The 12768-nt window shown below is 40.2% G+C and overlaps 1 protein-coding gene across 3 annotated transcripts; it reads right to left on the bottom strand.

Moving 5' to 3' along the window:
• Positions 1–4019: 4019 nt before the first annotated feature.
• On the bottom strand, positions 4020–12731 carry MAIP1 (matrix AAA peptidase interacting protein 1). Of its 3 annotated transcripts, none has more exons than XR_006655988.2 (5): positions 12102–12731; positions 7549–7620; positions 7015–7141; positions 5668–5811; positions 4020–4314 (listed from the first exon to the last, which is right to left on the bottom strand). XR_006655988.2 is itself a non-coding variant. In XM_024563958.3 (5 exons), the coding sequence occupies exons 1-5, from the start codon at positions 12552–12554 to the stop codon at positions 4236–4238; spliced, it is 879 nt and encodes a 292-aa protein (XP_024419726.2). In that variant the 5' UTR covers positions 12555–12731; the 3' UTR covers positions 4020–4235. The 3 variants fall into 3 exon arrangements, 1 of the variants encoding a protein (XP_024419726.2); XR_006655989.2 differs by lacking the exon at positions 5668–5811 and adding an exon at positions 5489–5630; XM_024563958.3 differs by having other exon boundaries at positions 5668–5815.
• Positions 12732–12768: the final 37 nt, after the last annotated feature.

Genomic DNA, 12768 nt, shown 5'->3' with positions numbered 1-12768 from the left:
TCCATATCTTGGCGATTATAAATAATGCTGCAATGAACATAGGCGTGCTTATGTTCTTTTGAGTTAGCGTTTTGGGTTCCTTCGGATATATTCCCAGAAGAGGGATAGCTGGGTGGAAAGGCAGGTCTATTTTTAATTTTTTGAGGTATCTCCATACTACTTTCCACAGTGGCTGCACCAGTCTGCATTCCCACCAACAGTGCAAAAGTGTTCCCCTTTCTCCACATCCTCACCAGCACTTGTTTGTTGATTTATTGGTGATAACAATTCTGACAGGTGTGAGATGATATGTCACTGTGGTTTTAATTTGCATTTCTCTGGTGATTAGTGACAGTGAGCATCTTTTCATGTGTCTAATGGCCATCTGTGTGTCCTCTTTGGAGAAGTGTCTATTCAGGTCCTTTGCCCATTTTTTAATTGGGTTTTTTTTTTTTTTGGTGTTGAGTTTTGAAATTTTTAATAAATTTTGCATATTAACCCCATATCAGATGTATCAGCAAATATGTTCTCCCATTCTGTGGGTTGTCTTTTTATTTTGTTGGTTTCCTTTGTTGTGCACAAACTTTTTAGTTTGATATAGTCCCATTTATTTATTTTTTCTCTTGTTTCCCTTGCAATGGAAGATATATCCAATAGAATATTGCTATGAGCAATGTCCAAGATTTTGCTGCCTATGTTTTCTTCTAAGATTTTTATGGTTTTAGGTCAAAGATTTAAGTCTTTAAAACATTATGAATTTATTCTTGTGTGTGGTATAAGAAGGTGGTCTAGTTTCATTTTTTCTGCATGTATCTGTCCAATTTTCCCAGCACCATTTTATTGAATAAACTATCTTTAGCCCATTGTATGTGCTTGCTTCCTCTGTCGAGTATTGACTGTAAAGGTGTGAGTTTATTTCTGGGCTCTGTATTCTGTTCCATTGATTTATGTGTTTTTACATTAGTATCATGCTGTTTTGAATTCTATGGCCTTGCAGTGTAGCTTCATATTAGGTAGTGTGATTCCTCCAACTTTGTTCTTCTTTGTCAGGATTGCTGTTGTTATGCAGGGCCTTTTGTGGTTCTATATAAATTTTTGAAATATTTGTTCTAGTTCTGTGAAATACGTCATTGTTATCTTGATAGGAATTACCTCGAATCTATAGGTTGTTTTGGGTAGTATGGACATTTTAATGATGTTAATTTTTCCTATCCATGAACATGGATGGTATGTGCTTCCACTTACTTGTATCTTCTTGTTTCTTCAATGTCTTATAATTTCCTGAGTACAGGTCTATTATATCCTTGGTTAGGTTTATTCCTAGGTATTTTATTCTTTCTGAAGCAATTGTGAATGCGATTGTTTCTCAATTTCCCTTTATGTTAGTTTGTAATTGGCATACAAAAATGCAACTGATTTCTGGATATTAATTTTGTATCCTGCTACTTTGCTGGATTCATTGATCAGTTCTTATAGTTTCTTGGTAGAAGCTTTGGGGTTCTCTATGTATAGTATAATGTTACATGCAAATAAAGAGGTTTACTTCTTCCTGTCCAATTTGGATGCTTTTTATTTATTCTTGTCTGATTGCTGTGCCTAGGACCTCCAGTACTATGTTGAATAAGAGAGGTGAAAGTGGACATCCTTGTCTTGTTCCCAGTCTTAAGGGGAACACTTGTGTCTTTGCCTGTTAAGTATGATGCTGGCAGTGGGTCTGTCATATATGGCCTTTATTATGTTGAGGTATGTTCCCTCTAATCCCACCTTGCTGACAGTTTTTATCATAAATGGTGCTGGATTTTTTTTTTTATATATTATATTTTTTGCTGATTTAACAACAAAAAGAATAGGCATAATTTTGATTTATTCACACTGGACAGCTACTGTTATGTTGGCTATTGCTATTCTAAGGGAAAAGAAGTCAGTGCCCCAGCCTAAATAGTCAGGTATTGCAGGCTTTGAAAATTCTTGTGGCACACTGGTTGAAAATCGCTGACATGCAGATTAAATGTGATAATACCTCTGGACTACTAGTTTCCACTCTCTATCTCTAATTTCTTCCACATGCACTTGCTTCCCTCCTCCCACTACAAAAGTAAATCACAGGTGGTAGCGTGTACTTCTATCAGGAGGCACTAAATGTCAGGTTGTCTTAATACAATATTAATAGACATTGATATCATTTGGACTTTCCCTCCTTTAAATGGTGCTGGATTTTATCAAAAGCTTTTTCTGCATCTATGGATATGACCATGTGGTTGTTATCCTTCATTTTGTTTATGTGCTGAGTCACATTTATTGATTTGTGAATGTTGTACCAACCTTGCATCCCTGGAATAATCCCACTTGATCATGGTATATGATCTTTTTGATGCATTGCTGTATTCAGTTTGCTGATATTTTGTTGAGGATTTTAGCATCTATGTTCATTGTGGATATTGATCTATAATTTTCCTTCTTTGTAGTGTCTTTATCTGGTTTTGGAATTAGGATAATGTTGGCCTCATAAAATGGGTTTGGTAGCCTTTTCCCCGCTTGAATTTTATGAGTTTGAGGAGGGTGTTAGTTCTTGGAATGTTTGGTAAAATTCACCTGTGAAGCCATCTGGGCTTTTGTTAGTTGGGAATTTTTTGAATCAGTTCAAGGTCTTAATGGGAAAAGACTAATTCCCCCAGAAGGAATACTGCCAGACTTGCTTCAGCTTGAACTGCTGCATCTCTCCCCTGGGTCTCTAGCTGGCTGGCCTGTTCTGCAGATTTTGGACATACCAGCCTCCATGATCTTGTGAGCAATTTCTTAAACAATCAATTGCCTAATGCGTATGGGTCCATTTCTGAATCTATTCTGCCCTATTGGTCCTTAACAGTTGTTATAAAACAGGTCAACAATTCATACTGTCTTTGAAAAAGTCTTCTCTCACCTTTTCTGAAGGACAGTTTTGCTGAATATAGAATTGTTGTTCAATAGGTTATTTTCTTTCAGCATTTTAAAGGCATCATGCAAAGGTTTCTGACTTGCAGTTCAAGAAAAATAAAAATGCAGTCATTCTCTGTATAGAATGTTTTTTTGTTTCTCCAGCTGCTTTTACAATTTTCTCTGGTTTTCAATGCTTTAGGATGTACTCAGTGAGGTTTTATATGCTTGAATTTCTTAGATATGTGAGTTTATAGTTTTAATTAATTGTGAAGTTTGACATTTCTTATATTATTTTTATCTCCCCTTTCCCAATTTCTAGGACTCCAAACAAATTCAGGTATGTTATAAGATGATATTACCTACCAGGCTGATGGACTGTTTTATTTCTTTTTCTCTTGGTACTTTAAAAAGTTTCAAATTCACTGTGCAGTGACCAATCTGCTATAATTCTATCCATTCCTCTTTCTCATCTAGCTAGTGACCAGAGGTAATCAAATAGCAACACTGATTTTTTTTTTGAATCCTCATGTGATGTTTTTAATACTTTTAGAGAGAGAGGAGGGAAGGAGAGAGAGAGAGAGAGAGAGGAAGAAACATTGGTTGCCTCCTGCATGTGCCCCAACCGGGGATGGAACCTGCAACCTAGGTATTGCCCTGATGGGGAATTGAACCTGGAAACTTTTGGTGTACAGGATGACACTCCCACCAACTGAGCAACCCGGCCAGGGCAGCACTGATGTTTAAAAATAACCTTGCCCTGGCTGGGCAGCTCACTTGGTTAGAGCATCATCCCCATAGACCAAGGTTGTGGGAGTTCTATCTCTAGTCAGGGCACATACAAGAAGCAACCAATGAATGTATCAATAAATGGAAAGAAATTGAGGCTTCTCTCTCTCCCCCTCCCTTTCTCTCTCTCTAAAAAATCAATAAATAAAATTAAAAAAAAACTTTATTCATATTTGAATTATTGGTTTAAATGTATTAACTGCAAATAAAATATTTAAGGACTATTAATTTAGAAATGTGTAGTTTTTCAATTCCTCCTTCATTACCTATAAAATTAGTTTGTATATATATACACATACATGTAACATTAGCAACGATAGTGAATATGACACCAGCAATGGGCTGTTGCAGTTTATTTTGACCTTTCATTAGAAGGCGACAACGATCTGTGAGAATGCTTTATTGTATCACGCTAGTACACTACAAGGAGTATAATGATACAAAAGTAATCCACAAACTTGACTAAGTGAAGGTCAACTGATCCAAATTTTTTCTTCCTTAGTTTTTCACAGCCACTGCTAGAAGTCCAATAAGCTGATTTTTCCAAGAAAAGATTATTCTAATAATTTGGAGTGATCAATCCGTGAAATAGTCCAGTCAGGCTTTACTCCTTGTGTAAACTCCCTGTGAAATCTAGGGAAAAAATTTCAAATAATGTGAATCCTACATCAGTCCAAACACTCTTTAGATAACTAATTTGCAAGTGTATACCAGAGGCAGTTGTTGGCAATAAGCTAATGGTCAATGGTAAATAAAAATCAAAATAAAAAGAAGTTTCGCAAAAAATATTCCCACAAAATCAAAAGTATTATTTATACATCTCAACTAAAATGAGTATTTTTAATGGCCTGACCGCCCACATCTGCTAATCCTGTGAGAAGCTGGGGTATTAATCCGTCATTAAATACTAGCTATAACATCTGCCTAATATGAGGAGAAACATGGACTATGGTGATGAAATCAGCATTTTAGTGTTATCTGGTTTATATATATTAGATCAGTCTTGAACGTGACAGAGTTTACGAGCTGCTCATGGTCTTAGCAGGGAATATCAGGAGAACTAAAGGTCAGTATTGATTACAGTGTTCTTTAATTATAAATGTTATCTTAAAATAGTGCTGCTTTTAAATAATTTGCTAACCTTCTACTATACAGTACTCCTTAAGGGCAGGAACCCTTTAATTTTGTATTTGAACCCCTTCTAGGGTACTTGCTAAATGGGAGATGGTCAATAAATGTCCAGTGAGTGGACAGTGCGTGTGCCAATTATGGCAGGTTTCATTTTCCGACAAGGGCCATAAACATATCTCCCACCCACAGGGCTCTTCTGCAATGTGCCCTTGCTGTTGCCCTATAAAGAGGCGGAGTCTCTCCCGGCCCTTTTACCTGTGCAAGTCCTGTGACTGCTTTGACAAATGAACTATGGCAGAAATGATATTGTTCCAACCCCGGGCACAGATAGCCCTTTACTGGTCTAGCATCTTCTGTCTTCTGCCTCTAGACTACCACAAGCCCACGCCATGAAGAAAGGCCTTGTAGAATGAGACATTATGTGGAGAAGCCAAGGAGCACCAAGGTGACTCATGTGTCAGTGAAGAAGCCATTGTGGAAATGAATCCTCCAGCCCATCACCCGGGATGATGCCAGGTGAAGCAGAGAAAACCCCAGAGCTGAGTCTTCCCAAAATTCCCGAGCAGTAAAATAGCAGGCAAAATATATGGGCTGTTTAAAGCTACGGAGCTTTGGAGCGTTGGTAATGCACCAACAGACAGCTGACACACTGTTTAATTACATTCAGAAATATTACCTCCTTCTAAGTTCTGAACACGCCTGCTTCATGGCCAGTATGTCATTATGACTTTTTCTCTTCACAAATAACTTGTCAAATTTCAATGCTTTCTTCCTAAAGCTCCCTTTCGATTCCATACTTTCATGCTACCTTCCATTTTCTAGAGAAAGGAAACAATGAAATGGGGTTAGACTTACTCATAGCTTGCACTAAGAAGCTGTTTGGTTTCCACATTCTGATCCCCCAACTTAACCTGGAACACTCTGGCTCCACTCAAAGTTTCACTGGGGATGTTGGCACTGGTTAGATACCAGAAGCACATCAGGATGCTAACAAACTTCCTGCCTTAGAGAAAAAAACATACAAACACACACAAATACAAATCGCCATCATCTATCACCCAGGCATCCAAAATGAAATAGAAATTGGCAGTAGTTACACAGTTGTTACAGATCAAATTTTGTGTTTATTCCAGTCTAACTTAAGGTACCTATATTGCTACCTTTTTATTTTCAGAAAATTCTCTTAGAGCAAATGACATATTTGCTCTCTTCTCTGAATCGCAGTAACAGCTACTATTTAGTGAGTACACACTATTTATTAAGTATACTACTTACATTATTTTTCAATTTGTGGAATTTTCTGAAATTATAACAGATACTTATTGTCAAACCAAAATTTAGGGAGAAAAACATTCCTTGCTGCTAAGTAGTTAACACCAACTGCCAGAAAGAAGGAAGACTTCTGTTCCATCCTAATTCACTTTGCCATGCCTAGTGATTACGATGTCTTATGTAAAAATCAGGTAGTGATTGGGGTGCTAACCTGCAATTTAAAATATTAGGGGAGAAAAATATTTATGAAAAATATGTACAAGTACTTTTACAAATGTTTCAAATCAGAATTCCCTGTGTAAGTGAAAGCTAAATTCCTACATGCCTGGCACATAGTACACACGCAAATATCTGGAGCAGGAATAAATCCATCAGTAAATTTTCAGGAACGCTGCCGGGAAAATGCGTGCACTGGACAAGAAGATGAACCCAATCACCACTACAGTTGCTTTCAACTTTTTTCATTGTCTGCAGGTAAATCCTGTTTGGGGGTTTTGCAGTTAATCTTACTTTCAAAACAGTCATTGGCTGATACTATTTACTTCTTCCTTTACTCCTTCTATTTAACATATGGCTGGACATTTAAAATGCTCATTTGTTTCCTTCAAGTTAGGAAATCTGAAACGCAAATATTTTTAGTTTGAGACATAGGAGCAGCTTGTCCTAGACAGACTCTTTTCAGCAACTTAAGTGATGATGCTCTCTCCTGTGAATTAAAGAGCAGTACGGAAAAGTTCTGGATAGAAGAGCATAAGAAACTATACTGTATCTGAACTCTCCCAGGGCTAGGTCTTCAAAGAGAATGTATTATTTTCTCTGAAGTCCTATAAATATCCACTTATACCACCAAAGTCCCGCTATTTTGTGATTTCTCAGTAGTTTAGCTTATCTGGACAACTGTGATTTACAGCGGCCTATGCCCAGCATTACCTTTCTCATCGTAGTAAATGGAGATGTCTCCTGTCGACGTGTATACAATTTCATCTAGGTCAGCGGCAAGGGCATTTTTATGGTTGTCAGGTAGTGAAGTAACCTTTTCTTTCAATACATGCAGCACCTAAGTTTGGAAAAAGCAAACTGTAATTCACCTCTTGAGTTTCTGAAAGCTTTTCAAGAAGCTCAATAAATTGTTCATGGAGTTCTAATCCTCTTTTTAAATTTACTACCATATTTACTCAGCTTCAACAGCAAGGCTGAAAACCACTTAGTTATTAGACTAGGTAATTTCTACGAGAACAGTCTAATATAAGAACAACTGAGAGACATCACATTTCCTTACTTCTGCCTTAGTAGCAAGTCATTCTATGCTTTTATGTAACCCAAAAGGAATGACACAGGGACTCTACTTTGGCTGATGGCGCACACAGTATTTCTAAGCATATATAAGGACAATGTACTACATATCACTTGATTGCAAGGCAATAATACATTTATTTTCAAAGGAAAATTAAAAGTGTATTTTACCTCTTTGGCCACAAGTTCTTCCAACAAATCAAATTTACACTCCGACAGCAACTTGGACACGTGAGCAAAAGCCTTAAAAAAAGTTAGTGGAGGGAGGGTGGTGATTATTATTTCAAAACACCATGCAAAATACCATACTGTGTACAATTCTCAAACTTAAATAGCTAAGTGTAACAAAGACTATTTTAAGACAAAGGTGATGACCAATGTCAAGCACTAAGATATAGATGTCGGGCACAACTCCTAGTTGGCTGGCTTTCCTTTTCTCATGTGGCCTCCCCACCTATACAGTAGTAAGTAGGCAGACTGCTCATTATGTATCCACTCTCAGGACCTGCAAAAGACAATGCAGGGAGTACACGGTGGGGCCTGAATAAAAATCCTCCTACACATTTCCTTTCAAAATAATGTAGTGTGAACCCTTAAGCTAGATAAGGCAGGTTTGGGAAAGTGGCAGAAAAGATAACGAGTTTGTACAGCCTACTAGAGCGGGGTTTCAACTGTGATGTATGAGGTGCCACCTTAAAGTGAGGGGAACCCCTTGCAATCCTCCACATTCCTAGCAGTGAGAGACGAAACTGCGCATGAGACTTGACCTGTCTTCAAGTAAGCAGGAGAAGGCAAGTAAACAGACAAGTTCAAGAGTTATGACAGGGGTAAGGACAAGCTGATGTGGGAGCATGCAGAAGAGCTCTGTACGTAAGCCTGTCTGGGAGGACCAGAGAGGGCTTCCTAAAGGAAGTAACATCCAAGGTGGAATCTGAAGAGCTGGTAGGAGAAAGAGGACACACAGGCATGTCGGAGAGACAACATTACGTAATTACTATGGGCTGAATTGTGTTCTCCCCAAATTCATATTTTGAAGTACTAGAACTTCAGAAGGTGATCATATTTGGAGATAGGGCCTTTAAAGGGATGACTAAGTACATGAGGGTGATCCCTAATCCAATCTAACTGGTGTTCTTGAGAGGGGAAGTTTGGACGCACAAGGAGACACCAGGGGCGCATGTGCCCAGAGGGAAAAAACTGTGTGCAGCATGTGTAAGCGGTGGAAAGAGGCCTCAGAAGAAATCAAACTGCCAACCCCTCGATCTTGGACTTCGAGCCTCCAGAACTGTGAGAAAATAAATTTCTGAGGTTTAGGCTGCCCTGTCTGTGGTATTTTGTTATGGCAGTCATAACAAACTAGTACAGTGAAGCTGAATTTTGAGAAAATGCGCCAAGTCCAAATGGATTCAAGGACCCCTTGCAAACACCTCAGGGGCACTCAGGGTACAGAGACCCTTACACACTATAGTAAGCCTTCATGTGTGGAAGATGGGAAATATTTTGGTAAAAAGAACCAAAGACTATAACCATCATATTGAAGCCCAACGGTTAGACTCTAGTCTGTGTGGTCAAGAAAGATTATACCTGAGCAAATTATCCTACACGGTAACAACGAACCATTTAGAGGCTGCCCTGATACAGGGAGGCTTTGATGATATAGGAGTGTCCAACCTAAAGAGGCTTCTAGGAAACAGCCCCCTTTGGCAAAGCAAAAGCTAAAAGGTGCAAGCAAAATACAGGAAGACAAAGAATAAATGATTAATGTGGTTTGAGGGCCATAATAGGGAACACTTGTCAATATGCAGATATCAATGGTGTGATACTGTGATATAAGAAATATATACTGGTTCCTGGTACAGAGCTCCTAACCCGTTCAACCATTCCTGAGTTCAGGCTAATGAGGTGACTCTTAGAAGATGGGGGCTGGCTGTGATTAGAGGTTTGGAATTTTCTGCCCCACCTCGACTTTCAGGGAGAACGTGGTGCTGGGGTTGAGTTAGTTACCAATGGCCAATGATTTAATTAATCATGCCTACATAATAGAACCTCTATAAAATCCCTAAAGGAAAAGATTAGGAGGAGAGGTTCCAGGTTGGTGACCCTCGGAGATGCGGGAAGACTGGCACACCTGGAGAGGGCATGGGAACTCCACACCCCTTCCCACATACCTTGCCATGTGCATCTCGTCCATTAGGTGCTTCCTTTAAAATAAACTGGAAATAGCACGTAAAGTGCTTTCCTGAGTTTTGTGAGCCATTCTAGCAAACTATTGGGACATGTGAGAACCCCCAATTTATAGGTAGTGGATCAAAAGTATGGGAGGCTGGGACTTGGGTTGGTGTCTGCATTAAATCTGGGGAGGCAGTGTCGCAACTGTCGTAAGCTGGACTGATAAGGAGCATCTAACCTACAGGCTTCTAGGAAATAGCCCTCTCTTTCACAGAAAAAGCTAAAATGTGATGAAAGTGGTTTGATGGCAGTAGTAGGGAAGATAGCATGCCATATATACATATTAATGGAGAGCATGGTCTGTGGAGCTAATAAAGCCACTTACAGCACTGGGTCACCTATTCTCCAGGCTCAGGTGACAAATAAAATGCTTGCCCACATTGTATTTAACCGTCTCAACTTTAGTGACTCTGGGTAACCAAGACTGCTTGTGGAGTGGTCACAGGACAGTGCACCTCAGCAGTCACTAGCTACGCATCCTTGGGTCAATCATTTCACTTTTCTAGAACTGGATTTTCTCATCTGTGAAAGAGGATTAGACTAGAATGATAAGCCCTAAGGTGCCCTTTCATTTTCAATATCCTATAATTAAATAACAAAAAATTGTAACAACTCAATTTAATTGGTAACTTGATATTCACAATCCAAGATAACACCTTATTGCTGGGAGGTCAGCCTAAGGAGAAAGGGCAAGTGGGGCCCATGTGAGCAAATACACTAATGTTTTTGCACCAGACCAGGTTATTCCTGATCCCTCGAATCATTCATGCAAAGGAAGGTACAGTTGCATTATGACATCTAGTAGGGAGGATTTTTAGCCTTGTCTTTTTAAATCTTAGGGGTTGAAGAACTAATATGTTTGAGCTGAAAGATACGTTTAGTAACCAGTAATTTAAGGAAACTGCCAAACATATGCCATGGATGACCCAACATCCTTTTTGGATATCAGAATAGCTAAATACACTGACATTGGCTTAGAAGAGACAAAACTGCATACACACCGGCTGATGAAGGGGTGGAGATGCCACTTAATAGCAAAGTGGGAGAGGCTAAAATAGCTGAGAGCTGGAGGACTTCTAAGATCAGAGAGACTTACAAGCATCTCATGCTTCTGTGTTCAAAGGAAATAGGGACTAGGGCCTGATTCCTGCCTATGGTAGGGAGATGGTTTCCATTCCTTATTAACACATAAATAAGCTCAGCCATGTATGTGTCATGAGGTAGACAAGTTCACATGTCATCAGCGGGCATTGTGGAGAATAGCAGGATCATGCAAATTTATCTCTGCATGGACAAAAAGATTTTGAGACTGACATGAGCAGAGGTTTACCCCTTATGATGCTATTAATCAAGTTCTCTTTGCTTTTTAAGTTTTAAATCAAGACATAAATCAGTCAAGAGTTGTTGAATCAGGGAAGGAATTTATATTGACACTGATAATAACATTTAATTTATAACTGACAAGTCACATAATATAAACGGATGTTTATAGAAATAACCTGAAATAAATTAGGAGTAAATATATCAGTACCAGTATACAATCAACTGTAAAATGATTACATTGATGACATAATTTTAAGGTACATGGAGGTATGAACAGCAAAATAAACCATGACTGCTATTGTTTATCAATAGTTCAAAAATGTTTGGGAATGACAAACTCTCTAAGAGGTTCACAAGGAAGTTATAGATGGACTTTTATCCTAGAAAAATGCATGTATACACAAAATCTGCAAATCTCAGGAACCAAAGTGACCTACATGTGGCAAAAGTAAGATGGAATATTCCCAGCCACTCAGGAAGAGGGACAGACCTGTCACGGTCAGGGAAATGATTCACCCAAAACCCTTTCTCAGTGTTCAGGGTGCTATACACTTATCAATGACCGGGCTGTCTCAGCAAATCCTTTGAAAGGGGAAAACTGCTCATCCCTAGGTTATTCTTTAGGAGTAAGATGGGGAGAGGTGGGAATGAGGGAAAGAGGAATAAAGGGCAGAGGAGCTCTGGCAATAGCTGGCAGGAAGTTTTGATGTTCTACCCAAAATGACATTATACATTTTAGAAATGTTATCTCATTTAGAAATTTACTCTTCAAAACAGTCTCATCCACTCATTCATTTATTTCGCACACATTTATGGAGCACCTACAATGTGCCAGACGTTGTCTTTTTCATTTTGCAGAAAGTTACGTTCAGAAAAGACAAAGCCACGTTACTTTTAAGCGGTAGAAACGGGCTTTGAATCCATTTCTATCTGATTCAAAACTTGTAAAGAGTGGAAAAGGTAATTGGAGGAATTCACCCTAGTGTCTCCCATCGACAAGGAGGACCTCGGCGACATAGAAAAAGAAGCACACGCTAAATTTAAAGTCAAGAAGTGGCCGAAGGGTCACTACCCACGTTTGATAATCTGGGGCCAGTGACGACACCTCACTGCTAAACACTTTTGCGTGTAATAGCTGAATGCACGAGAAGCGTACAGGGAAATAAACAAACCTGCTTCGCTCCCTCTGAGAATTCTGTGATGTTGAACTCTTTGTCGAAATAGGCCCAGATAAGGAAGGCGTAAATTCGAGTCCGAATCCAGTTGATGGGGTTGGAGAAGCCCAGAATGAACATCTTGGTTTTCTGGCGTTGCTGGGGCTGCTCCTCAGTGCTGTAGCTGCGCCGAGCGCCGGCCGGGAAAGCAGGGAGGGCTGCGGCCAGTCCCGGAGGGCTCAGCCGGGGACGCTGGGGGCCCAGAGCAGGCAGCGGCGAGGCCGCCGAGACCCAAGTGACTGAAAGAAAAGGGGCCGTTCTCGAGCCCAGGTGGTGGCGGCGGCAGAAGCAGCAAAGTCCAGCCAACGGCGGCCTCACGTCGGCTGCTCCGGAGGTCCGGGGTCTGGCGGCTCCGTGGGGCAGAGACCCATAGAAGAGCAAGCGGGGTAAAAGACGAACAGCCAGCGCCATCTTCGTGACCTTTCACCCCTGGGCTTGCTGGTGCACAATGGAAAGAAAGTCGGTGGGAAACCACCACCTACGCTGGGCTCGGAGAGAGGCTGAGGAGTAAAGCCGGCCAGTTGCTGCCACCTCTGGTGAGTCCGCGGCATCCCCGCTCTCCAGCCACGCGACGCACGGAGCCCCGGAGCCTAGCACTCGACCCGCCCCGCTCTCGCGAGTTCAG

The sequence above is a fragment of the Desmodus rotundus genome, chromosome 2, assembly GCF_022682495.2.
Source record: "Desmodus rotundus isolate HL8 chromosome 2, HLdesRot8A.1, whole genome shotgun sequence".
In the NCBI taxonomy this organism is placed as follows: domain Eukaryota; kingdom Metazoa; phylum Chordata; class Mammalia; order Chiroptera; family Phyllostomidae; genus Desmodus; species Desmodus rotundus.
This window is presented reverse-complemented; position numbering and strand designations above follow the sequence as displayed.

Coding starts and splice junctions, on each gene's coding strand:
- MAIP1 (XM_024563958.3), bottom strand. CDS start 12,554: ATGGCGCTGGCTGTTCGTCTTTTACCCCGCTTGCTCTTCTATGGGTCT. Junction 7,621..12,101: donor TCTCAGAGGGAGCGAAGCAG/GTTTGTTTATTT, acceptor ACTTTTTTTAAG/GCTTTTGCTCACGTGTCCAA. Junction 5,816..7,014: donor CATTTACTACGATGAGAAAG/GTAATGCTGGGC, acceptor TTTTTCTCTAAG/GCAGGAAGTTTGTTAGCATC.